This window comes from Eleginops maclovinus, chromosome 11 (genome assembly GCF_036324505.1).
Source record: "Eleginops maclovinus isolate JMC-PN-2008 ecotype Puerto Natales chromosome 11, JC_Emac_rtc_rv5, whole genome shotgun sequence".
Taxonomy (NCBI): domain Eukaryota; kingdom Metazoa; phylum Chordata; class Actinopteri; order Perciformes; family Eleginopidae; genus Eleginops; species Eleginops maclovinus.
In genome coordinates this window covers 7,637,551-7,664,085 of record NC_086359.1, presented here as the reverse complement: position 1 = coordinate 7,664,085, position 26,535 = coordinate 7,637,551, and the positions used below count along the sequence as shown (strand labels likewise).

The 26,535-nt window shown below is 41.9% G+C and overlaps 1 protein-coding gene across 3 annotated transcripts in view; it reads left to right on the top strand.

Moving 5' to 3' along the window:
- The first annotated feature begins 8,746 nt into the window (after nt 1-8,746).
- The window catches only part of LOC134872206 (rho guanine nucleotide exchange factor TIAM1-like), a 51,481-nt gene continuing 33,692 nt past the window's right edge, over nt 8,747-26,535 (top strand). For 2 of the 3 annotated variants that reach the window (XM_063895386.1, XM_063895389.1), the window contains exons 1-3: nt 8,747-8,953; nt 23,706-23,800; nt 25,125-25,777. In XM_063895386.1, coding sequence (XP_063751456.1) covers nt 25,132-25,777 — 646 coding nt within the window. In that variant the 5' untranslated portion in view covers nt 8,747-8,953; nt 23,706-23,800; nt 25,125-25,131. Of the gene's footprint in view, nt 8,954-23,705; nt 23,801-25,121; nt 25,778-26,535 lie in introns of all 3 variants that reach the window. The other variant, XM_063895388.1, reaches the window with a different exon arrangement.

Sequence of the window (26,535 nt, the reverse complement as noted above, 5' to 3'; positions counted from 1 at the left end):
TTTGTTTGTTAAGTTTCAATCAGTGGTTCCTAAGGGCACTGGTTCTTGCGTCTAGCACATATTGATGTCCTTTATAAGGATCAATAGCTGCTCATTAACTGTGACCATGAAGCCAGTTGCATGCTTCAGTTGTGGTTCACATCTCAATTAATTCGTTAAAAACAAGAATAAGGGAAGAGGATGTCAGGAGAGCCGTTTGTCAGTACTTCAGGAAACGAGAACCATTGCCTAAAGAGGAATAAACAGTTTGGGTTCAATGAGATGAGGAACCGCTTTCTTCTGCCTCACCAAAAGGTCAAGCCTTTTTCCCCTTTAGGGCCAGGTGCTATGGATATCTCTGTGTGTGTGCGGATATTTATGATGGTGCATAATTGAGACATATGACCAGTGTTCTCCCTTTAAATCCACTAACTAAAAATCAATTCACTCATCCTCTAGTTCAATACCGGATGGACCGTCAAAATCATTACAGAACAAGCTAATTTAGCTAATGCAAAAAATGATGATCATGTGTGTCACGTCAATAATAATGATGGTAATGACACCACACAGTATTACATTAAACATGCCATTAAAAACATAATCAGCAATTGAATCAATATTAGAGTATTAGCCTTCCATTCTAGTAAAATATTCACAATCATTGCATGATAATTGTTTTATGTCAAGATCATGATGAGCTAATAAATGATGACATCCTCCGGAAGAAGTAGGGTGTAAATATTGTCTGTTTATGTAAAATGGCCAGATGAAGTGTGTGTTGTCCTGAGGCTTTGTGGTGTTCACTGAACTAAAACCCTTCACCAGCTTGGCAGCCCCCAAATCCCATCCATCTCTGCCTCCTGTTGTTGGCCTCTCTCTGGCTGTTTGTGCTTCTAATTATTCGAGCCTACTCGCTAACATAGTATCAAGCCATCAAAGCACTGATGGGTTAGGAGTCTGCCACCGAGACAGGAGAACAGCAAAAACACTCTGTGTTGTTTTTGTTTGTTGTTTTTCAGCAGGGAACCTTTGTCCTTGGTTTTGCTGATGTATCCAGAACGCCTCTGACGGAGGGGGGTATCAGGTGAGGACACCACTGCATAACATCCTCCACTGCTGCCGCCTGAACCATTTAACAAGGCTGGGTTTTTGTTGTATTTCAGTGTAGTCAACACACATGTTCTTTTATGGTTGAAAACTTAACTGAATTGAAATATTGTTTACTTTTTTACTTTGACTTTTTGTTTTTTCACCTGTAATATATTGTTTAACAGTTCACCATCTGCATCGTTTGCAAAATACAATAACTGCAAACCAAATAGTGTGTAGAAGATCCAAGCATGGTCCTGGTCATGTAATTAATAAGTATTTATAATTGACATAGTGTACATGTGGATATTTGTGGAAATGTGCTTGTCTTTGCGAGACTGTGTGCGTCTGTGTTTCTCTCTCACTGGGTGGTAACTGTTAAACTCTTCCATTTGGTGGGATTATTCCTCCAGTCATCTTCCAGAGGAACGCTATACCTTCTGATGCGTTAATCCTTTCTTCCCTCTCCTCCCCTCCTTTTCCCACACTCAACCTCTTAACCTCATCTCCCATTTTCTCCTCCTTGCCTGTTTTATGCTGGCGCTGTCAACTTTTAGCTGAAGTGGCGGAAACTCTGTAGATTCAGCAGTGGTTGTGTTAAAAGCTGTGATGTTACAGAGCTGTCTGACTAAAATGCTGTTCATTATAAGGCTCCCTTTTTGTTGGGGAAGAAACTTTAAGCTTCTATTAAGCAGAAATTATAGAATGTTATCTGGACAAAAAGCCAATACATTTTTTTTCAGTGGTATTTTTTCCCCCATTCAATCTTTTGGTAGTCATCGATGTCACAAAGGGTTAAAAATGTGATTCATGTTATTACATATTTGTTTCCCACCCTACGTGTTTGGAAATATAAAATATAGAGAGTTTTTAAACTAGCTGAGCTTCATTATAACATAAATCATAAATCAGACTCTTTGTTTACTTCTAATCATTCTAATCATGTATGTCTTTTAAACGCGAGAGCTGGTGAATGGGGTAATATGACGTAAATTTAAAATGGCTGTGTTACATACAGTGAATGATGTAATGAGACAAGCACAACTGGCGGATAAGAAAAGGTCTAATTCGGTCTCTGCTGCTTGACCTGGAAACAGCCTAGATTTCTTAAATGAGCAGGAAGTCCATGAGAATATGTGCGTGTGTGTGGAGGAAATAAGGGGGGTGAGAAAAAGTATATTTTTGATCCATTGAAGAGCCCACAGCCCATAGCGGTACTATAGCAATACTCAATGAAGCCGCTCTTCATTGAGTCTTGCTATAGTACCGCTATATGGTTCTCATTTGTGATTTTGTGTCAAATGTCTCCAAAAAATCCCCAGAAATCTGTGTAGTCCTTCTAATGTAAATCATCACTGAGAGCACCTTCCTAAACTCATCTAGCCATACATGTAATATATGCAGTAATACATAAACATCAGGGATATCAGTAAGTTAAATCTGTATGTGTGTGTCTCTACGTATCCCAGAAAACGGCAATACCATTATTGCTGCATAGGCAGGACTTGGTATCTTCGTGTCCGACTTCTTACGCATGATATCAGAGCTCAAGGCCAGCGCTTTTTCCAGGATGCCATGTCGGAATCTATTTGCATCCTTGTCCACGAGTCTCTGATGAGCAGTGAAATCTTTTGATGTGTGTGGCTGCCGCCTTGTAAGGGTTTGAGCATGCTTTAATAACGAGAAAACAGTATGGTGTGTTTGTGTTACCAGAATGACCGGGTTACAGGGCTGTGTTAGTAATAAAATGGGCTGTCCCATTTTAGCTCATGAGTGTGCAGAGAGGTCAGGAGGTTGGTGTGTGTGTGTGTGTGTAGCCGGTTGTGCACCAAACAGCCTCCTATGTCTCTTAGTCATCCTCCCTCAGACAATTACCTCAAGTCCTACGCGTTCCTCCACTCATACAAAACACACATTTGCAAATAAGAGTATTGCAGCGATAAGCCAGCATGAAAACAGACACATATACACTGTTCTCACCCCTCCCATTTGCTCATATCCCAGATAATCATCTTTAAACGCAGCACCCTAATTAATGCCGTTCCCTGTTTACATTGATGGGGATTATGCTGACTTTGATACAGTACTTTTACTCCACTGATCTGGAGTCTGCAACTCGTATCAAGCAGAGATAAGTCTTCTTATCTCAGACTTTGTCTTGCTGATTATATCAGATTTTCTAAGATGCTTGTTATGTTTGCCAAACATACCAAGTGCCAACTGATGAGTCTTTTTCAGCCCATATGCTCCTTCCACTTGGCAGAATGATGTGACTCTGACATGTTTGACTTTGTTGTTGACAAAACTTTTGAAGAATTATCTTGTCTTCACCTTATATACCGCCGCTTATAATTATTTCCTTCCCAGAACGACAGACATTTTAAGAGATTACCATGGGGATACAATTGACTTCTGTGCAGTAATTATTTAGAATCCTTGGCTGGTTTGTTGTGAAGGCTTTAGCACAAATCCCCCTACAGATAGATCCACATCTCTGCGGACTCTTGCTTGATGCTTTAAGAGTTATTTCCTGCCTTTGGAAATACACATGCTTTGTTTATTGCCTATTTTGGTCTTAATCTCAACCCACATTGGACTTTGTCTTAAACCCAGATGATCCTAAATAAAGTAGTGCTGACTGCTGCGCTGCTTCTTGTTTTTTTCATCTTTTTGTCGATCTCAGCACAAGCTAGAAAAAAAATGATACATACCATATGTGAATTTGTATTAGAGTCTCAAGGGAGAAGAATATCTTGGGTTTCTGTTGAAAATGTACTAAAGTTGCAGTTAGTTTCTGATTATTAGCTGAATATTAGTGCTAATGTGTTTATCTATGTACAGTATGTGTTTTAGAGAGTGCCATCACATTGTTATATAGAGTTGATGTTATTGGTGGGGACCAGTAACGTTCTAGGTCCTTCGCTGGTGTGCACTTGCAACTATCCAGAGGCAAAAAGTTCCCATTGAAATGGTGATTGCTTTTTAATATGGATAAAACAAACCGGACACATTGTGTTAATGAGTAAGCTTTAAAGGTGCTTCAAATTGGATTTTTTTGTACCTTTTTACAGCGTTCTCGCTCCCTTTTCCTGTCCTTGTGCTAAGCTAAGTTAGCTGGCTACTGGTTGTAGCTTTGTGTGTAACTTACATAGAAATAAGTATGTTTAATCAAGGTTTTCATCTAACTCTTTGAGTTAAAGTAAATAAGCATGCTCTCTTCTTTTTCTTAAAAATAAAATGTGTATGTGGTTCTTGGTTTTTGAAAGGTAGTTCCAAGGTTTTCTTTATTTTTCTCCTATATATTTAAAAATGTTTAAGTCATATGGCCCCTGCACACCCATGTTAAACACACACAGGTGTTTCTCATGAGCTTGCCTCTCCTGGCTCCGTTGGAACAGTTAGAGCGACAAAAATTACCTTTATGATTGTTATCAGTAAAGTCAATTGTCTTCTTGTCATTCTCAGCATAGCTCTGCTCACCTTCAACCTGAGCAGAGGTCTAATCGCCCACAATAAGTGAAAACACCGGTGTGGGTGCGCACTGCCTGTAATAAAAATAAAATGGTCTGTCAGGCCCATTGTCTTGTGATAAACAACCACTGACCTGACGTTTAACGAGGTTCAAACTCTCTGCTTTGGGGCTCAGTCATGGTGTTTATCACTGGTGAGATAAAAAATAATAACATCAATATATTTCACATGGTTGTCTTGAGTAAAACAAAGTGTCTACAACAACAAATGCAAAAACCTTCAGGAACTTCTATTAGCAATTCACATTCAATTGAATGTAAATGTTGCAGCCTTTTTAAAATTTGTCACGCCATTATTCAAATATAACCATTGGTATCAGACAGGTTGGTGAATTACCTGTCCATGCTTTATCTATACTGGATCTACTTCCTCTCTAATCGCATGACCCGGACCAACTCTCAGACGTCTCCCCTGCACACATCTGATTTCACTTCTCTAGACAATGCCTAATCTGTGAAGATCAGATGGCACATTTGAAAAGATGTAAATAAATTACTATCTCCAACCAATTTCTCATTCAACAATAAACAAGGAGCTGAAGTTAAGTGTAAGAGCATGTTAAACCCCATCAGTGTATTGGTGGTTTAGCAGCAGCAATGTAAGACTGACCTAAGTAAACAACATACAATGTTCCTGCTTCATATTCAAAGATAACCTCCCCTACATGAATAATAATGGGAATCATCAGATGTGTGCTGCATGACCTTGCAGTCTCAGCACAAGAATAAACTGGCTCATTAACTGGACTGTGGACTTGCTTGTTTTTTTTTAATTTATCCTAGGGTCTATTAGCAGGCATTTACATCTCAGCAGTCAACATCAAACCGGAAGAAATCACTGACATCTTCAGAAATAAAACTGCAGTCTTATATACAGCGAGTTCAAGACTTTAAATACCTGTTTTATAAGCTGTGTGTCAAAGGAAGTGAAAACCAAGCATAGACTCGAGAACAACAACCTTGTTTGTTTGAATGTATGTGATGTTTTTTTCTGTGAGAATGTGTAGGTGAGGGGCCAAATACTGTAGGGGGTTGGCTTCATATATGATCCATTACATTTGAGGATTGAAATAATTGGAGTCTCGCTATCACTTCACTGCCAAGCTGTCCATCCCAGCTCTTCATCTGATGCATGTCATCGTTTCTTTGTGTCGATCATGAAGGCATGCAGTCTAACACCTGATGCCCGCTCATTCTACAGTTCGAGGGTCTGTCAGCTGCATCTGTCGTCACTATTAATGAGCGCAGTTGTGGCCTATATACCTGGCCAATTTATTTTCCTCCGTGGTGTGTGCTCATGTGCTTCTATGTGTACATATGACACATGAGTTTAAAGGACTATGCATGTAGTTTTAGGATGCTAATGGTAACTGGAATAGTCCTAGACAGGGATTAGCTGATATGACCCTAAGCAACCGGTAGCTTCTGTGACTCTCAGAGAAAGGTAGCAGGCCAGAAGGGATGTACTATTGTGGCTCAGCATTACATACATTATTCATCAGCTCTTCTCGCATGGCTGGTGATGATGATTTTATCAAATCTGGCAAGGTGGGTGGTTGGGTTGGGGAAGCGGGCATCCTGACAGTGTATGTGCAGATCTTTTTTGTCCCTTTTCAATACAGAATGTTCATGCATTTCAATATGATATGTTTAGCAACAGATAAGGCAGAAGGCATGAAATGGGAAACCAATCTGCGTCTCTTCCCTTCAGCTCCTTACTGATATTGCCACCCCTACACACACACACACACACACACACACACACACACACACACACACACACACACACACACACACACACACACACACACACACACACACACACACACACACAGACGATAACATCTGATAAGGATTGAAAGGTGGAGTTTATTGTGCTGAAAGGCCAGCTCAGGTGTGCAGGAAGACAGGAGAACAAAACCGGCTATACTCTTGCAGCGCTGCTACAGAGTAGTCTGTTCAACAGAAAACACGGCTGATGAACGGGCTTTGATATTTATTTACTCATCGCTGCGCAGCTGAGAACCAACAATGAGCCTGTTCTCATTACAAAAGCAGCATGCCAAATGATGAGTGCAGACAGAGCAAAACGAGAAATCCCCGCCATCCTGATGTTTCTCCAGCCCTCCCCTCTGCTTACATAACATCCTCCACCTGCTGTTGTTACGGTTGCCTCCTCTCTACTCTGCTTGTGACAGCATGCCATCATGGCCTTTGCTCTCTGTAGTCCTTAAACTACTACCCATTTCCTCCCTGCTTCTTGGGTAATTGCATTACAGCCCAATAATACAATGTCTGGGCAGGAGTGTGGGAACTGGTTGTTGCTGTCCATCCTCCTGGATTGGTTATTTCCTGTTTCAACCGGCTCCTAGCAGGACGCGACCTTTTCCAGCTAATTTGTTAGATAACACAGAAAGAAACAAACAGGGAGACATAGAGGAAGGCAGGGAGTGGGTCTGATGAGTAGACAGGAACTAAGAGACAGCATATGTGCACGTACAAGCACACATTCTGGCCAGAATTACAATGCACTGGTGTTGTCTGAGTTAGGTGCTGAAATGTCATCATGTGCCTGGGGCTAAAAAGCCGCCCGTGCTCCAGTGTGCACTTCTGTTAGCGACTTCTGACTGTCTCCCCTCTCTACCCTGTGGAGGCTGCGTCAGGTCCTTCTGTTTGTTAGATCTGTTACCTTCCCTGCCCTTTGTCCTGACATTTCTACCTCCATAAATGTTAAATACTTCCAAACAGCAGATATTTTAAGAGCTTCAGAGTGCAGCAGACAGAGACAATGGGGATCATCAGCATGTTATGTAATAAGCTTTGTTTTTCTCTTAAAATGCTCCGTCCTAAAGCCATTTTTTGTCAGAGGAAATAGAAAAAGTTGTCATTAGGGGAAAAGGAAGTGTCTTGTTATTGGACTCTATTTTACCTAATTATAAGTTAATATGTTGAGTTTTAAAGAAGTACATTTATTAAGCATTTGTAATAGTGGTTATTATTATGATGACGGAGTTTCTCAACTTGCAAATTAACTATTTTCCTTAAAAAAAAGTGTGAGGTTATTTCTTCATTTATTCGCAATGTTTTTTTCTAGAGTTGCCATTGATCAAAATGTATCCTCACTTCCTGTGTTTTGAATTCTGTGTGACTTTGACACTGTTTGTATTTACCTTTGTCACATGCACTCGTGTTTGCTTGTGTTGACGACAAAGGCAAATGGCTAACCAAACATGCGACAGTATGAACCCTTGGAATTATTTTGTCTCATATTGGCAGATACATGAAAGTCTGAAACCAGTAGTGATTTGCAGAAGAGGCTTGAGTCGTTTTCATGGGTTTCTTGATACTTCTTTGCCATAAAACTGGGTCACTGTGGGAAACCAAGCTGGCAGCTCTCAGTGAAGGAAACAGGATACAAACTTTTCAGAGACATCGTTCCTCCTAGTGTAAGAAAAACTACCACTTGAGGGTTCATTCTTTTTATTTGAAGCTTCTGTTACAAAAAGCCCAGTGGGTTGTAAAGGAAAGAGTGGAGATAAAAAGGCAATAGTGAAGCAGCAGTATAACACGAGCTACAGCTGCTCACATGGAAGCTTTCCAAAAAGGGAGATGGTTTTGTCTTGAACATCGCCCCTCTCTGTTCACCTTTCTCACCTTTCTACTCAAACCACATCTCAATTTTGGCACACTGAATTGTACAAGTTACTTATTTTAGGATCTCATTTCCTACCTACTTTTCAGATTGTAGCTTTGTATTATCTGTTATCTTTAGCCTGCATTAATCCATACATTCTACTTGAATGTGTTTGTGTCTGAAACTTATCTGCGTGCCTGTGCTTGCCCACTGTATCTGTGTGTCTTTGTTTTTTGTGTTGAACTTGAGGCAAGAGAGCCAGCAATTAAAAAGAGGACTGGGACATCTAAAGGCTTAGAGGCACAGACCCAGCACACATGCTGGCAGTCAATTTGCAAGCCGGGGGAGGTGAAATTGGAGAGAGAGAGAGAGAGAGAGAGAAAGAGAGAGAGAGAGAGAAAAGGAGGAGGGTGAGTGCATGTTGGAGGGAAGGGGAGAAGCAGAGAGAAGAGGGCGGGCTCACACTCAGCCACCGCAAACACACCCTCTCCTCTGCCTTCAGTCTGGGCTAGGCGTGCATGAGGCAGCATGTGTGAGTATGTGCTGTAATGTGTGTGTGTGTGTGTAGAGGTGAACGCTTCTCAGGAGTCCAGGAGACGTCTCACTGATGCAGGGATTCCCCTGTCTGCTCTCGAGGAGGACACGTGCTGACTTTGTTTTAACCACCACAGGGAATTACCTGTTACTCACACAGGAAACACTGGGAGCTTAAGCAAAGGTAAAGAGATGCTTCTCATGTTTCTATGGTGTTTTGGGAGCTTTACGGAGCTAGAAGAACCTGGGAGTTTAAGATAACTGGCTTCAAGGTGTGGATGTTTGGATTATTGGTTAACCATTTTTTATAAATGTTAATGTTTGTGTGAGAATGAAAACATGAGGTGAAGTTATAGTTAGGAGTTCAAATGTGTGCATCTGACTTCTTGTAAGAGCACAAGCCTTTCATTGTGCATGTTCCATATACAGTATGTGTGTGTGTGTGTGCGTGTGTGTGTGTATGTGAGTGTGTGTGTATGTGAGTGTGTGAGTGTGTGTATTAACTTATTATGTATGCTTTCACACTGAGGCTGTGTGTGTATGTGACTTTCTCCTTTACTAGTACACTATACTACTGTTTGGTGGTAGCCTTTTTTTCCAGCCCTCTCTCTCTCTCTCTCTCTCTCTCTCTCTCTGTCACACACACACACACACACACACACACACACACACACACACACACACACACACACACACACACACACACACACACGCACACACCCACACACCATCTTCATATGGGATAAATACGATAGAACGAAGAAAAAAACCACACATTTTGTTCAAATAGCCATGCTTCTTGGGCCCCTATGTTCATTGATGGAGGGACTTTATCAATCATTACTGCACTGGGACATTGCCTGGCTTCCTACCCGAGGTAATTTAGTGATAACAAAATTCCTTAGCAACCCTCCGGACTGGCACCACCTGACATTTCCCCGCCGTTGAACAAACGGCACAGCTCAAAGTGCAAACAAAGTAATGCATGCTTTATTGGGTGCATATTTGACTGTTCTTAAGTAAGAACATCAGGAAAGATTATAAAACTACTTGAGATAAAGTGATTTAAACTCAGACAGTTCTTACAGTAACTATGACTTGTTATGGAGCCATAGCAGGACAGTTCACACATTCGTGGTTATTCCATCGCAGTTTTACAATGCAAATGTGGAGAGAGGGATCATACACTAACGGATTTGGATCTGATAAAGACATTAGCCTACTTTGTGTGGGGCTTCAGGCTTGTGTGTGTGTGTGTGTGTGTGTGTGTGTGTGTGTGTGTGTGTGTGTGTGTGTGTGTGTGTGTGTGTGTGTGTGTGTGTGTGTGTGTGTGTGTGTGTGTGTGTGTGAGAGCTGTTTGTTGTGTGGAAATATTATTATCGAATAGAAGAGGAGATGCAGCTAAAGAGCAGAATAGAGACAAACTAGTCAGACAAAGAGAGAGACCTGAGGGCTACTGGAAGTATTGGGAACAGCAGTGAAAGGCAGTGTGCTGCTGAAGACTTGGCAGAGAGCAACAGTAGCTTACAAGAAAGGATAAGAAAGAGTGTGTAGCCAAAGAGAAGGGATAAAGGACAAGCTGCAAGTAAAAGGAGATACAAAAAGATTTTTAAAAAAGTAAAGTCTGCAAATGTGCTTTTATACCTGAATACTACAGAAGTGTTTACCATCTGTGTGTAGCTGGTTCCTGGAGCTGTGAGGTCTCAGCTGAGCAGAGGGTCAAACACGAGAGGTCAGAGAGCAGAGGGTCTACCTTTCTACTCCCTTATTTTCATGCTTCTCTGAAGAAGGAAAACATATATTTGGTTCCCTGAGATAATTCAGTGCAGGTATGATAATGTGAATTGTTTATTGTGGCACATTTAGTTTTGTTGGTCATTTTGTTATATATTCCTGGATTTGATCAAAATGACCTTTTGATTAACATGATATTTAAAACCCATGCAAGTGTTTACATCGTGTGGTTTAATTTTTCTTTGGCATGACAAGTTATGGTCTTTAACAAAGTGAAGAAAAACATTGCAAACCTGTAATTTGGTAAATGTCTGGCTATTGCTAAACATTTGGCTTCTCATTTACCCTGTTACCATCTAAGGGACTGGACTAATCACTCTGAGCAATTTAGGGTGTCATAGTCAGTAAGTTGTAGTAAGTTGTTTTAATAGATTTAAAAATCTCTCACTGTCGAATGCTTTTTTATTACTGGAAAACTGTGTTTACATATTTTTGGTAAGTCATAAACAGTACCCAGCCCTGTCATTGAGATTTAAAATGCTGTGCTATTAGCCTTTGTGATTTTAAGCAGAATTACAACCATTCCCCCCCCCCCCCCTCCCTCTTCCTTGTTATCTTTCTTCACGTTATGTCTTGCTACAATTCACTGCTTCAGTTTCCATCATGAGGTAGTTGAATATTGGCAGGGTGTTTAGAGCGAGTGATCCGTGAAGGATTTACAGTGGCAGATAAAAACTGGTGCGTGTGGGGACGTGCACACACTTTTTACCCAACATTGACAAAGACTACGCAAAAAAACCCAGGGGCTCTGAAAAGAGGAAGGGGGGGTGGGTTGCATTATCTCACAGTAACAAAGCGCTCATCCAGGTTAATGTGTATGTGTGTGTCCATTTACTAAGTGTGCAAGTGTGTTCAGGACAACCATGTGCTCCGTCTGTGTGTACAGTAAGCTAATATTGTTTGTGAGCGTGAAAGGGGGGATGGGGCTCCGCTAAGTGAGCCCTGTGGCTGAGCGGGTGTGTGTGTGTGTGTGTGTGTGTGTGTGTGTGTGTGGGTGTGTGTACATACTGACCCAGTTTGATGTATTTCTCTCAGACTAAGTCAGCTCACCTATAGGGCAGATGTAAGTAGGTGTGTCCTTTTTTACACACATCCTGCCTTTAGGTTAAAAGCCTAACTGAGGAGATAACTACACAGGTACTGCAATCTGTACATTAACTTTATCACATACCAAGTCTTAACCCATAAAGTTGGATGATTATTTTGTAGACAGCAGATTCGTTTTGACAAGTGGACACACTAGTAGCTATTCTGCAGCCTTAATACAATCTATACCATAAATACAAATAATCAAGACACACTCATCCTTTGATCTGCTCATGTAAAGCTCATACACTCTCCAAGAAAATAACACATTTTACAACTGAAAATGATAATATTCATCATCGGGAACAACAAGCTGGCTGCAAACACTCTCACTCATCTCTCCTCTCCAGTGAATCTGACTCTTCTGACCTTGTGGCGGGGCAGGCGGCCTCTCTGTATGATAACACGTACAGTACATAAGATGCAGTGTGATGGGCGTGTGGCGGGCATGATAAAGGGATGATGCAATTAGTATGAAATGGGTGATGTCTCTCTCCCTCTCATCTTTGTGCGTCTTCCTCCCCTCTTTCAATCGTTGTTTGGAAACGCTCCATCCCACATCCTCAGTGGTCGTCTTATTTCTGCTGTTAAGCAAATACAGGGCTTATGCAGCCCCCAGTGCCCATCTCCCCACTTGCAATCAAGCTGTTTAAATGTTTGTTTTTTGAATGTGTTCCTGTGGGTTCTCTGTCTTTCACTCTGCTGCTGTCACTTGCAGTCCCGTAGCAGACAGATACAAATGACGTCTGTTTTGTGTGACAAAGACGAAGACAAAACCGACAGCTGAGAGAGAGAGACACTGTGTTTCTGTTTCTCTGGAGTGTGTGCAATTAAGGTGTTGGTTCCGTCATAGTTGCATTCAATAGTTGGGGAATCCCTCAGTGTAGCTGACGGCAGTAACTCTCAAGGGTGTGACAAGATAAATAAAAGGGAGGTTGTGAGATGATTAACAGAACAGGAAACCCAGTCAAAAGGTCTTTGGTTGACCTGGTTATAAAGCATGCTGCTGGTGATGATGGGTACACACAGAGACATGGTTTCATTCAAGGGCACACGAGACAAGTATGTTGAACCACTTGGATTTTCAACATCCATGTGCATGTATTTCCATACTCCTGGCCTTTTTAAATGGCCTTTTGAAAACATGAGAAATTGTGCAAGGGAGGCCGAATGAGTCAGTAGAAACATAATGTCACACTGACGCGTTTGTGCGTCCATTAGTAATGTCACCTGACTGGTTGAACAAGACCCGAAGAGTTGTTAGCAGGAGAGTGAGAAACATCAGGTGAAAAACATCCTATCATCAACCCCCTGACGAGAAGAAGAAGAAGAAGAAGAAGAAGAAGAAGAAGAAGAAGATGATGGGAAAAGGAGTGGGAGAAGCAGAAGGGGATGCCTCTAATTTGTGAGGGGGCCCAGAAGGGGGAGGGGTGTCTCAGAGCTGACATGAGCTGGCATGTTCACTCATTTCCTATCTTTTGTCTGCGCTGTGTCTGCTGATCAATTGGGAGTTTCTTCCTTTTTCTCTCACGTTCTTTCTTCCTCTCTTTTTTCCTTTGTCTCTCTTTTTCTGACTCGTGCCCCATCATCCCTCCTTTCCTCCCTTCTCGGTGTGACAGCATTGCCATCCCTGTCTTGTCTGCCCATTATCTCTGATCACTGTTGCGTTCCAGCCCACACTGTCTGCCAACTGATGATTTGTAAGTGCGTGTTTGTGCCTGCGTGTGCAAGCATGCATGCATCTACATCTTCTTTGATATACAGAAGGTTGGATCTACATATTTTTTTTCTAGGGTGCCCTTTATTTCAGAAAAAAAGGCAGGTTAAGGTGAATATGTATAATTTGGTGTACTGAGCCAACAAAGGATGTGTTCATGCTGGTATGTAACCTGAACAGGAAGCTGATTTAAAAGACTTCAGAGTGAAATGCTAGTTTGTGTGATGTGCTGAGTAGGGATTTCAGAGAGGAATTACTGCAGGAGAGTTAGAGTGTTTTCAAAGAGATTTGGCCATCCTGGGATTTCCTTTTTTTTTTATCAGCTTGGAAATCTTTACACCCCCTGATTTTTTGGAGTGTGTGTGTGTGTTTCTGTCCAAGTTGATAAAAGCAGAGGCCTTTGTCTCTTGTCCTTCTTTCCTTCATCCCCCACATTACATTAGTTACATAAAGAGAATGCTGACCAGCGACTCGGTGCTCATCCCATAGTCACATTTTACAATCCTGCCTGTTGACCTGGAAGTGATGCAGTGGGATCAGGCGTCTCAAAAGCCTGTGCATGCATTTGTAAGTGTGTGCATGTTCAAATGTGTCTGAAAGTGTGTGATGAAGGCTTACGGTCAGAGTTGCGGAGGTTTTTGTTTTGTTCTCCGGATTGAGTTTCTTTGGGATAAGAAGTGGTGAGAGCTGTGTAAGGTTTCTGTGTGTTTTTGTCATTGCCTTTTGGTGCGTTAGCTTTTAGACACATGAGTGTGTGTGCATGTTTGGTCATATTGCCTTTGTCCTCTCCCCTCAGGCCTGCACTCAGATGTCAGTGACTTGTGTGGAGCTTATACAGGTCACTAATGCACCGAGAGGCAGGCTCTATTCACCGGAGCCACTCAGAGCCCAAACAATAACCTCCAGCTCGATCCGCACAAGAGCTCAACTCACGGGAAATGGACCCATTGACCTAGATCAAAACCCCATCTACTGAAGAGATGGCACACATTTCTGACATGTTGTTTACATCCTCGTCTCAGTCATAGTTTTTTTTTGTAAGACATCATTTAACCACTTGCTTAAATCCAACGAGACTCCTACTCATATAGTCGCCAGGGATTTCATGGTGGTTGAGCAACCTTTAAAACCTATTTGTTGACTGTAGTGCAAATTTAATAAATACTACCCTGATCAGTTCAGAAAAAATGCAGGTTTCAGGAAAATACTGCAGAGCTTTACTGTCCTGTTTGTTATCATGTAAATGTCAAAAAAACCTTCTATTTATTAAAAAAGTAAACACAAAGGGGCTTGCTATCATAAAAAGCCTTACATGTAGACACCAGAAACATTTGAAGATATAACTTTAGACTCTAAACTATCATGTTTCTTCCCTTTTTCTGACTTTTTCTTGTCCTAAATGATCAATCAGTTTAGAAATAAATAAATAAATAATGAAAACAGTCATTAGTTTCAGCCCTAATCTTCACTGGGTTTTGTTTGAGTCTAAACTTAAGCTTAATGTCTGTGGGAAAATTGACCTGTTGTGTGCTAAAATAAGTGCTCATTGAAATTTTGCAGAACTGAGATGCAACATACTGGGTGTGGTTCCATCCTTTTAATCGGTCACACCTTGCTGTGTGCAAGGATGTTTGTGTGTGTGGTAGTGTGTAATGCACAAATGAAGAAGTAGCAATAGAAAAGGGTGTTTTCCTTAGTAAACGGCAGATGAAAACAATCTGATCATGTGAAAAGAGTACAGTAAGCGATTTGAAACAGTATGCATGCTCACTTGACCAGACAGCATGCAAGCAATTTAACATGGACTGTATAGATGTGTGTGCAGACATGGACAACAACTATCAATAGTTTTGTTTATTTTGTTCTTTTTTGCCTGTAGAAAACTTTATTTAAGCATTTCTCAAGTAAAAGAAAATACATTTTGCCAAACTTTAGCCCCCCCCGGCTCTGTCTCATAAGGTTTGTGTACCAGACTAAATAGTTTTGGTGGTTTGCGTCCTCTCTTGGCCTGAGAGGCAGAGACACAATGCAGTGAGCTGCTGTTTGTCTGTCACATTCTTGCCGAACATGTCTTACCCCCATCCCTCACTGCTCTGTATTGTCTCCTGTCTCTCCTTCAAGGGGCCGCTTTGTTTGCAAGCACCGCTGTTGACTCAGGTGCAGGGATGTACTAAAATAACTTCCCCTTCCACCTCCTGCTGTCCCCCTCCCCCTTTCTTCGCAGTGTTGCCCATTCCACTGCCGCTTACTTTTTTCTTCACACTACCTGGATACTTACCTGTGTAAGCTCAACTCTCAACCAACTTTTGGATCCCGTAGTACCCTCTCCACTCCTTGTGCAGGCATGCCAAAGCCTCTCTCTTGCTTTCTGGTAATAATTGGTTGGTACTAAAAAGCTAACTCTTAACAATTTGATTAAAACCAGAGCAAACTAATGCTTGAAGCATATTGCAGATTGTTGTAATATTTGAACCTCATATATCAGGACCTCTCACACACACACTACCTCGGACAATAACCCTCTCCAGATAGTCTTACCCCGGCCATATCGTTACTGACAACAAATGGGGTCTGTTCACATCTGTTCTACTTTGAACTGACACAACATCTATCTCTATCAGCCCCTCAGGACCTATCAGCACCACTCCACCTCTTTACCTCTCATGTCCCCTTCCACCTCAGCACACATCATTCATCTTCCTACCTGTAGCCCTCGAATCCACCAGCTCTAACAGCCTCTCATCCCCCTTTCATCACAATCCTTTTTTTTTCAGACCCTCTTTCCTCTCTCATCCCATCCCCCATTCTCAACCTCCCACCTCAATCAGTCTACCTTTGGCTAAAACCCTCTTATCCCCCTCTCTCTCTCTCTCGCTCTCTCTCTCTCTCTGACTCACACAGACCCTGTTATTTTGCTGTCTCTTCAACATGAACTGAGCGGAATCGGAAGTATTACCTACCAATTTGGCTCCATTCACACCTGTCTGTGTTTGTCTGCAGGTGTCTGCACATGCCAGTGTCGGACAGTATTGCTGCCAAAATGAAGTGACATTTAAACGTGGTTGTTTTTTGCCCCACATACATATTTATTGGGGTTTTCCTTCATTGGATTTAATGAAAACACATGATCCATTTCGGTACCACTTTACAATAAGACTACCCTTATAAAGGGTTCACGAATAGTTTGTAATTCATTTATTTTTTGTGAACACTTTATAAATCATTAATAAGCTTTTATAAGACAAGAGATAAAAAAAAACATCAAGCTGAATGGGGGAGAATCAACTCAGTGAACAACAGATACCGAGGATGTTGGCTGAGGAAGAAGACAAAGTGAGCTAGGTAGCCAATATAAGGCTTGGTCATCTTGCCAAATAGTGAGCCTCTGTCGATGTATGAAAACTATGTTTGAACTGGTTTATAAATGGTTCTTAATGAGTAATAAAGTGTTAACAACGTCATTAATAACCTAATTATAAACCCTTTATGAACCCTTTATAAGGGTAGTCTTATTGTAAAATGGTACCCACTTTTTGAACTAACATGAACATCTGAAACTACATTTTATCAACAACGCTTGAATAACATAGACCCTTCATTTAGAAAAGAAAACTCCTCACAGTAGTGCAGTTAAGGGAGAAAGTGGGGGAAATTACACAACACTACTAAATGTTTCAGGCCTAAAACTCTCTACAGAAGTGTGTCTTATCCCTCTTCATTACTTTTTTGCCTTGTGAACCAAGTTGAGAAGAATTTGTCACCAGGTAACTGAGATTACACAGAATAACCTGCATCACAATACAATCACAGCAAGAGAAAAATCCAGTAGCACAAACAACACAGTAAACCGTGAGCCAAAGGGCAAACGTGATAAGACAGATTATTTAACAGACTGATAAAAGTGATGAATTGATTTCTCAGTTAGTGACACGATTTTAGCCTTCCTGGATTGAAGTGCTGATAAAATGTAAAGGCAATCTCTAAAATATATTGATTATTTTTAGATAAAGGAGTGTTCCACTGGATGGATGACACCAGTGGCTGCGGTTTAATAAAACCTAGTCCAACAAATTCAATGTTTTTAAATGTGGAGTTTCTTTTCCATCCTGTATGTAGAAGCCTGTCATTTCCCACGTGTGACTTCAAGAAATTCAAAAAGGCTGCCACGTCCGTCCAGTACTCTTCTTTTGTTACATCTTTTTCTATCTTATATCCACACACTCAGCCGCTCCTCCCCCAGGCTGCGTCTTGCCCCGCAGGGTTTCTACGGTTACCGTCTGAATCTGGAGCACAGTCAATGTCTCGTCCCACTCCTCCTGGATAATTAAACAACACTTCTTGCACTGCCTCTCGCATATTTAGAGCAGCAAATCCCATGAATATTCAGCTGATTGGTTTCGATGACTGGCGATTGTCTGCGCAATCACTATTTCATCAAGCGTTGATTGAGGAATGGCAAAAAAAAAAGCTGAGGATGATTTATTATTCAACAAAAGGCCCTTTGGTGTGCCACCTCCTGCTTGCTGGTGGTTGTACCTCTAGGAGGATTTCAAGTGGCACTACAACAAAAGTCCAAAAAGATTAAATTTAGGTTTACACATCTTGATCTCCTCCTTCATCTCAGAACATGTGATAGATTAGGGTTCTCTGATCACTCAGTGTAAAAGCCTCACATTTGAATATACATGTTAAATGGTCATAATGGGATGTTTAAATCTTTGGGGTTCCCTGCCTTGAATTCATCCGGGGACTCGCTGATCGCTGAGTTTGCAGCAGCAGTGGAGCATCCAAAGCTACACACACTCATAGACTCTCTCGGGCCTCTCACTCAATGGAGGACTTGTGGAAGAAGGATTTTTTTAAAATATGGTAATCCTTTACTGCACCACGCTGCAGAGACAGTCAGCTGAAATCCGAGTTAAGGAGCGCACAGTGTAAGCTTCCAGGAAGACGGAGCAGTGTATTTAATGAAGTAAGTGACACTTGAGGAGTAAAGTGGAGTGAATTGGCTCTACTGCCCTTTATCTTTTCCACTTGATCTTCAGCTGCCACACAGACATTGACCCAAATCTAAAAATCATTGGATACGTCATTTTGTAGATGATATGCTGTGCTGCATAATTATCTCTTTCCCCCTGCTTTGCAAATGTTATTTCTATTTTTCATCTTGGTTTCTCTCATTGCTCTTAACAGTTTTCAGTCAATTTGCTTTATTACCACTATCATCACAGTCCTGATCTTATCACTTGTGTTCCCTACTTCCTTATTAGGAGACGACTAATAGAAGGGGCCTTAATAAATGAATAGCAATCGTCTTATTTCCTCCCACTCTACTATATTCTGTCATTCGTATGCTTTGCCCTTGTCTGTGGTCCTCAAAATGAAAGGGCTCTTGAGGAAGGAATTATAATTTGTCTCTCACCAGTTAAAAGAAAATGAATGTTTGATTTAAGCAGCAGTCGGGGCTCGATGCTTGCAGGCAAATTGTTTGTGTATGTGCATGTGTGTGTTTGAGCTGAGAGCGGGGGGGATGTGGCGCGTGTCTTGTCAGATCCCGAAAGGATGAATAATGAGCTAATCTCCCTCTTCCAGGGAATTCTACCAGTGATGTCTGAGACAGTGCCGTCTCAGCGGGACTGTGGTAGAGCAGTGGAGTGTGTGCTCCCGTCTCTACAATGGGATGTTTCCAGAGAATATCTGTTATCTCAGCATTAGATGAATATAGTCCTTTTCAAATGTACACAATGCACACAAGCCTAGGTGTGCACATACATACGGGCACTAATTATTGAGTCCCCGACCCTTTTTTGTTTGGACCATGGAGTGTGCACCTCGTCCGGATCCACATGTTATTAACAGTGTGTTTGTTATCTTTCAAAGCAGGTTTGCAGCGTAAACAACAGGGAAGCCCAGGTGTACATGCTCCCAGGTTTCCAGGTGTGTCTGTGTGTGTTTCTGCGGGGGCATGCAGGTGTTTATGCAAAACCCAGGAGCATGGAGCGCTCTGATAAAACCGTGTCCCACATTCCCATGGTATTCTATTTTGACTTGCTTGGAATTAAGTATTCCCCCATCCAGAGATTCCTTTGTTTACCCCCCAGAGAGCAACTTAGCACTTCTTTCCCCACTCTGAGGTAGGGGGTACGGTAAACATTTAAAGAATGTGAAAGGTGCGAGAAAAGGCCTCAGGGAAGGGTGAGTCCAGCGACTGCTTCATGTGTTTTAATGCTTGATGGAGTGGGGGTGGGGGTCATGGTTCGAGGGTGCAGAGGGAGGTCAGGGAGATCAAGCTGAGAGCTTCTCTGGTTTCAGCCGTGTCTAGACTGGTCACTTCTGTTATTACCTTTAATGTGTCTTTTAGGGTTCCACTTTTGTCTCTGGGTTATTTATTGGGTTGTCCATGTCACTATGCAGGGGGAATGTTGAGGACATAAGAAGCTGTTTATTCTCATCAGCGGTTATTCAAAATCTGAAAACATATTCACCCAGTCTTAAACAAATGACTCTTGAGAGTGTGTTTTATTGTGTAATGCACACTGACTAACGGTAATAACTAAGAAAAACTTCAAATCCTTTAAAATAGATTAACCTTAAGACTTCACTCCTAAATAAAACTAAATTGTACACCAAATAAAAATGTAACCCAACATATAAAAGCTTGAGATATCTTCCTCTCTTTGAGGATCAGATCCTGTTTGCACATGTTAGATAAAGAAAGTGAAACATATATTTATTTTTAATTTAACAACAACAACAACAACAACAACAACAATAATAATAATAATAATAATACATTTATTTTATAAACTCTTTTACAGGTGCTCAAAGTTGCTTTACAGAGGTAATAAAAAAGACAAGAGATAAATAAAGTAAAAGTTTGCCAGGTTCGAAGAGGTGAGTTTTTATGACTCTCCCCCCCAGGTTCGTTGGACATTTAAGACAACAGTTGTAGAATAAAGTTACACCTATTGCAGCATTGTTCTTTATATGCTCTTGTGCAACATTCAAGACAACACAGTATTATAGGTAAAGGTGTGTACATTGTTTTGAAGGTTTGTTGTATTTCAGGGATACAGGTGCTTATCGATTTCATAAATTGAAGTCTGATTTCAGCAGCCACTCCGTCAGCAGTCTAGACTGTGACAGGTCTCCTAAAAGCAATGAGACAGGTTTCGTTTGGCTTCGATCACAGAGCACTGCAGTACAGTAGCTCACATCCACGTCATGTGTGGTTTGAATTTGGAGAGCTGAGCCGTGTGTCATGTAGGGTGGAGCTGTGGGACAGGTGCAGAGATGAAAAGATTGGTGGGGGGAAGCAGGGTGTGCCTGCTCCGTGGCTGTTCTGACAGGCCTTTGGTATTTATCCAAAGAGTGTGAGAGCATGTGTGTCGGAAAACCTGCTCACATTTCTCCTGGGAAAATTGGGCAGTTGTGTGTGTGACTGGAAGCAACGTCTGCCTTTGTACTATTGTATGCCACAGGAAGCTACCTGCTTTCGTGTGAGGTTATGGTGATAGACGTGAGAGCCTATAGGTGATGAGCGTCTTTCTAACGCAACTGTGACAACATGAGTCTGACAGCTCCAGTGCAGAGTTGCATCTGACAGCGTAGTTAAATGCCACATTCGGTCCCAGTATGATACTCAGCCCTGTCTATAAATCAGTGTGTCCATTATACTCTTTATTATGTACTTCGAAAACAGCTGATCTGCTATTTATACAAAACAAAAATGTGAAATATGGGGTCTAGGATGAAGCGAAGGACTTTTTTGTTTTATTTTGTGCTCTTAGAAAATAAAAACATTCAGTCAGAATGGAATTTTTTTTCAGCAACATTGTTCTTTGTATGCCGTCAGTGTGTGTGTTTGTGTGTGTGCATGTGCTCCTGAGTGGGCATGTCTGCATGGTAATGATGCTCTGGCTGCTGTTGCGCAGGCCATTGTATTAATACACTCTCTCAATGTGTTAATACACCGCGAGAATGAGAGCTACGAGCGAGAGACTGAGAGAAAGAGAACGAATAATTATGTTTCCCCTTTTGTCTCGGCTCCCTCAATTAAGCCCGAAGAGAGGCAGCCAGAGCACATGTCTACTTATACCACTTAGAGCTCGGCAACAATAGGACCCCCCAATCTGTCTCTGTCTATCTCTCCCTCGCTCTGGTTTTTATTTGTGTCTGCCCCTGTTTTCACACTTTTCCATATCAAACTTCTATTCATAGCACAGGACAACCAATATGTTTTCTTTCTGCGTCTGCAACCCTCCCTCCTCGTGCATTTAGCTTCCAGCCTTGCCTCACCTCTCAGCTCTACGTGGGTTTAGCATAGGGCTCCCCATCCTCCCTCTCTCTCCCTGCTACCCCTCTCCCCTCTGCCATGCTTTGCTGCAGGGCACAGGGAGAGGAAAGACCAAGAGACTAAACATTTTAGACTGTAGACCGCCAGAGGAAAAGCAGTGGTTTGATTTCCCCTGAGTTGTGTCGGACAGGATTGTTTTGTTTGTTTGGCCTGTGCGTGTTTTTTTCACTTCCACTCAGACAGATAGAAGAATAGATTAGCTACATAGGCCAATGCAACCAAGAGCTCTAAGTCATAAAAAAATCTATTTTCTAAAATGTTTTGTATCCAAATGGTGGTTTGTTTTGTGTATAAGTGGGTTATATTGATTTCCATTCACGGAACCCGCATGCACTATCCATCTATACAGCGTTTTAGGTATCAAGTCCTGTGTTTGCAATGACATTATGGCCAACCATTGAAACAAGATTCCAAAAGGAAAGCAGGACTATCTCCAAAATAGATATTCAGCACGTGTCAAGCATTGTGCATGCATCCTACTATGTGTGTTTCTGTTTGTTTTAAGGGGTAGGTGGCAAGTGTGTGGGTTGGAATATGTCTGATTAAGCCGGATGGGATGGAGGAGTTATGAGAAATAAAAGGTGGAGGGAGAAGCAGGGGAACGGAAGAGGAGGAGAAGTATCAGGGTCAAGTTGATCTTATGTAACTGCTTCTCACAGCTGGGGGGAAATGCACTGCAGTGGCTAACACCCATGCTGGCCTGGTGCAAAGTCAGAGTTGACTAGTGGAACAAAACACTGTATTTGGTTTCCACTCACTCGCACTTGCATTACCACAACCACTACTTCTCTAATTGTCCTTTCCACTTCCCTTTTCTGAACTCTCATTTCTGTATCTTTTCCCAGAACTGTAACAAGTGTTGATTCCTTGTTTTACTTCCCCAGAGCATAATCAAACAGACGGTTAATCAATAATAAAAGCAGCAGGTGTAGACAAAGTTGTAGAGAAAGTGTTTTGTTAGCATTGTGGGAAAAAGTCAGACTTACTTACTCGCCACATTTGAAAGGCAGACTGTGCTGATTGACATCTGCTTTGCAAATGATAGAGACAGCAATTTTCTTTTTCTCGTTTGCTTGTTTCCCGCTCTTTCTTATTTACAAATGATCTCTTTTCCATTATTCTCCTGCTTATCAGAACACAAACAAATCTGACGGTAGTGTTTGCTGTATCCTGCTCGGGGGCCTCAGCCGACTGAGAAGGAGCTTCAGTGATATCTTCGTACAAACTAGATTTATTTTATCTTTCTGTGAGCTGAAATCATGTGCAAAACTACACACAGGGCTTAAACTTGCATACCTTCACACTATACATAGCATATTATGGAAATCACGGTCTACTCTAAGCAGCTCAGGGCTGGTATTAGGGGAAAATTAGGTCGTGTTGGCAAGGATCGTTTAATTGAGTCTTAAGCAGAAAATCATTCACCATGGTGGCTTTCATGTTCTGTCATTTTACAAATAGTGTGTGTGTGTGTGTGTGTGTGTGTGCACACATCTCTTCGTCTGCAGGGTGTTATCCCAATATGATTTTTGCACATGCCTCTACATGCTTGTATGGTTTCAGCTTGGCAATGAGTTCCAGGGTGCATTTCAAAGAAATTGCGGTTGTTTGTGAGTTTTATCTCCCCTCAGGCGCAGATAATGCCTCTGCGCTTTGTTTCGGATGATCTGTGACTTTGTATATGTGTGTATTTAAATATGTGTGTTTTACTTGCCTCACTGCATTATCTTAACTCCAAGCTTACGGACCACAGTGTCCTTTATTCTCTTTCATCCTGCCCCCTGTCTCCTCCTATAGACTCCCTCTCTAGTGTGTTCCACAGCTTTCCTTTCAACTGTACCTGGCAGATCCTCTGCAGTGGTTTCAGAACTACCTTCCCCTTCCCGTCTCCTCTCTCTTCCCTTGTGTGCGTTTGACACATCTGGTCACTTTGAAGTTGTGACAGCTCCACTGAAACACTTCTGTCTCTTTTGTTCCTCTCAGGGCAAACTGAGACCGGCGTTGGAGGATCATGCGGTCGGGGAGAGATGACACTGCGCTGATGTGGAGAAGCTAGTGATGTGGCTGCATAACCACAGGTAACCACAGTTGGTACACTTTGCTCTCTTATTACTGCTGAATGCACAGTAACAATAATGAATTGTACCAGTTGTTTTGGAATACTTTTAATTTACTTTTGATTCTCAATACAAGACAAAATGATGTGTTGATGATAGAAAATATGTTTCTCAGTGTCTCTCTGCAGTTCGAGCCTACACTGAGAACCTGATAGTGTGGGTTTGATGATGTGTGACTCACAGAGGACCGACTGATCTGACAGCAGTTGACTCAGCAGCTCCAAGTTCTTATATAACAGAGGGCATGAGGCGGTGCAGGATGCTCGGATAACTCTATAATCAGCACTGCGCACTTTAAAACAGATTTCTTTGATCATTTTAACTGTTTTGGGAGTACATGAATAATTGTAACACCACTGAAGGAGAAAAGTACTTGCAAAAGGAATTATGCAATCAAAGCAATAGATGCTACTGCACTGCACTGCCAAGATTGGAAGATCTGATTTGAATTAAATTGCAATATACCTAAACAAAAAAAGGCATTTAACAGTTGAGATGTCTTTGATTTTGATGCATTGTGAATACTTCAATGGGACAACACTAGAAAAAACCCTTAGGAAATATTAGCCGTGTTTATGCTCCAAATCAATTTTTAATTAACTTTATTGCCTCCATGTAACCTCGTGTGAGGGTGTTGAACTAACATATCAAACATTAAGGTCAGTTGGCACGGGAACGTCGCCCCTGCGTATCTGTGGATTCCTGATCGTTTATCTCATGTGCCTGTCAGCTCAACTCAATAAGGCATTCAACGAGATCCCGGGTACCTCTGCCGTACCATTAATGGACCGGCAAATGTTAGCCTCTCACCCAGCACAGAGATTGACCATGCTTTTCAACAAGAAATGTCAGAGAGTTTTAAAGCCAATGCCATTAGACGGCAAGGCCTTCAGTTTGATAATGGATTAAACGCAGAGGGTCTAAAACACAAGCCTGTCTTTATATACAAACTGTTACTGTAAATCACATGAATACACACACAGCTGTCAGAAATGAACGTGTGCTGTTGCTAGTAAATGTAATACTCTTTCTCCATCTGGTACACACACTTTTACACCAGTGGTATCGATTTCCTGGAGGAGATTGATTAACTTAACGTAGATATATACAGTATAGCCCTCTTATTTAGTTTGGTATTAGCTTCAGTGATTATTGTGCCATTAAATGAAAACAGATGTCAATAGATTTTGTCGTAAGTAGTTATAAAACGGTTACTCATTTAAAATATGACCCCAATATCGATAATGTTAACATTTCTAAGATATTTATGCTTTATTCTAAGCAGTTGAATCATGGGTAACGTGGAAAGTCAGAACGGGGACAGCGGTTTCTACGACAACGCGTCGGGACATATCTCCCGCAAGCAGACTTCCAGGTCACTCCGGCTCTCCAGCAAGCAGCCAATCACGCGTCGCCCCCGGCACTCTTCTTCAGTCAAACAGGAACACAGAAACTCTGATGCCTCAACCCGCTCCTCCAGCACCCCCAGCATCCCACAATCCTTAGCAGAGAACGGACTGGAGCCTTTTAACGCAACAGATGCCCTCGAAGAGTTCGGCATCAACCCTCACTGGACACAGCGCGTCGCTATGACAATGAGGCCGGAGTCCTTTCAACACGATGATGACAACTTGGCCACACCGACTCCTGAAACCTCGGAGGCAGACACTGTCGCTCTGGACGGAGGAGAGGACTCCACGGGGGAGGGGGATGTAATTGGTGAGGAAACGTACCTCCAGAGAATGACTGAGGGTCCACGGGAGGGAGGGAGTTTTAAAAAGAAGAGGTCCAAGTCGGCAGACATGTGGAGAGAAGACAGCCTGGAGTTCTCTATGTCGGACCTGAGCCAGGAGCATCTGACCAGCACTGAGGAGATCATAGATGGAGGAGAACAGGAGGAGGAGGAGGAGCAGTTTGCATGTCCCCGAGGCAATGCAGGTGAGGATGTCTCTGTGACACAGAGACATTTTGAACATCCTTTATAAGCTTTTCTTACGGTCTTACACTTACACTCCCGTGAACACACTCTTTTGACCTTACAGAATACAGATCAAATGTTCTCATGTAGTATTTCAATGTGACAGTGACTAAAAAGAGCAGTGCTTTCTCCATTAAGTCTTAGCCAACATGTTACATTTACCAACTTTAATTAATACAGTAAATAGTAAAGTTTCAAAAATGTATAGATTTTTGGACAAAAAGTGTTTACTGATGGTCGATAAAAATGTTCTCATAGTGTATATACTGTATGTGCACGTGCGCAGGGGTGTTAGCTTGATTTGACTCACTTTACAAGTGATGAGGGGGAAGCTGCACAAAGACACTCACTAGGTAGGGAACGAGGATTTCAGAAAACCTGCTGATTGAAGGTTGACTGCCATCCATCACATTCAGGAGTTCAGCTGATCACGGGATTGTTAGCTTAACTGGCGCTGTGCAGGAGATCAACGCAACAGCAGGCAGGAGCTGCTAACTTCACTGCTGATGGTCTAAGTGCTGCACCAGGGGGCAAGCCATCTCAGAATAATTGAAGGGCTTGCTACACACACACACACACACACACACACACACACACACACACACACACACACACACACACACACACACACACAAAATCCAACACTGAGAAAGGTAATTTAAACATCAAATGTGAGAAAGAAATCTGAACGTAACTGACAGTAATCAGAAAACACTTG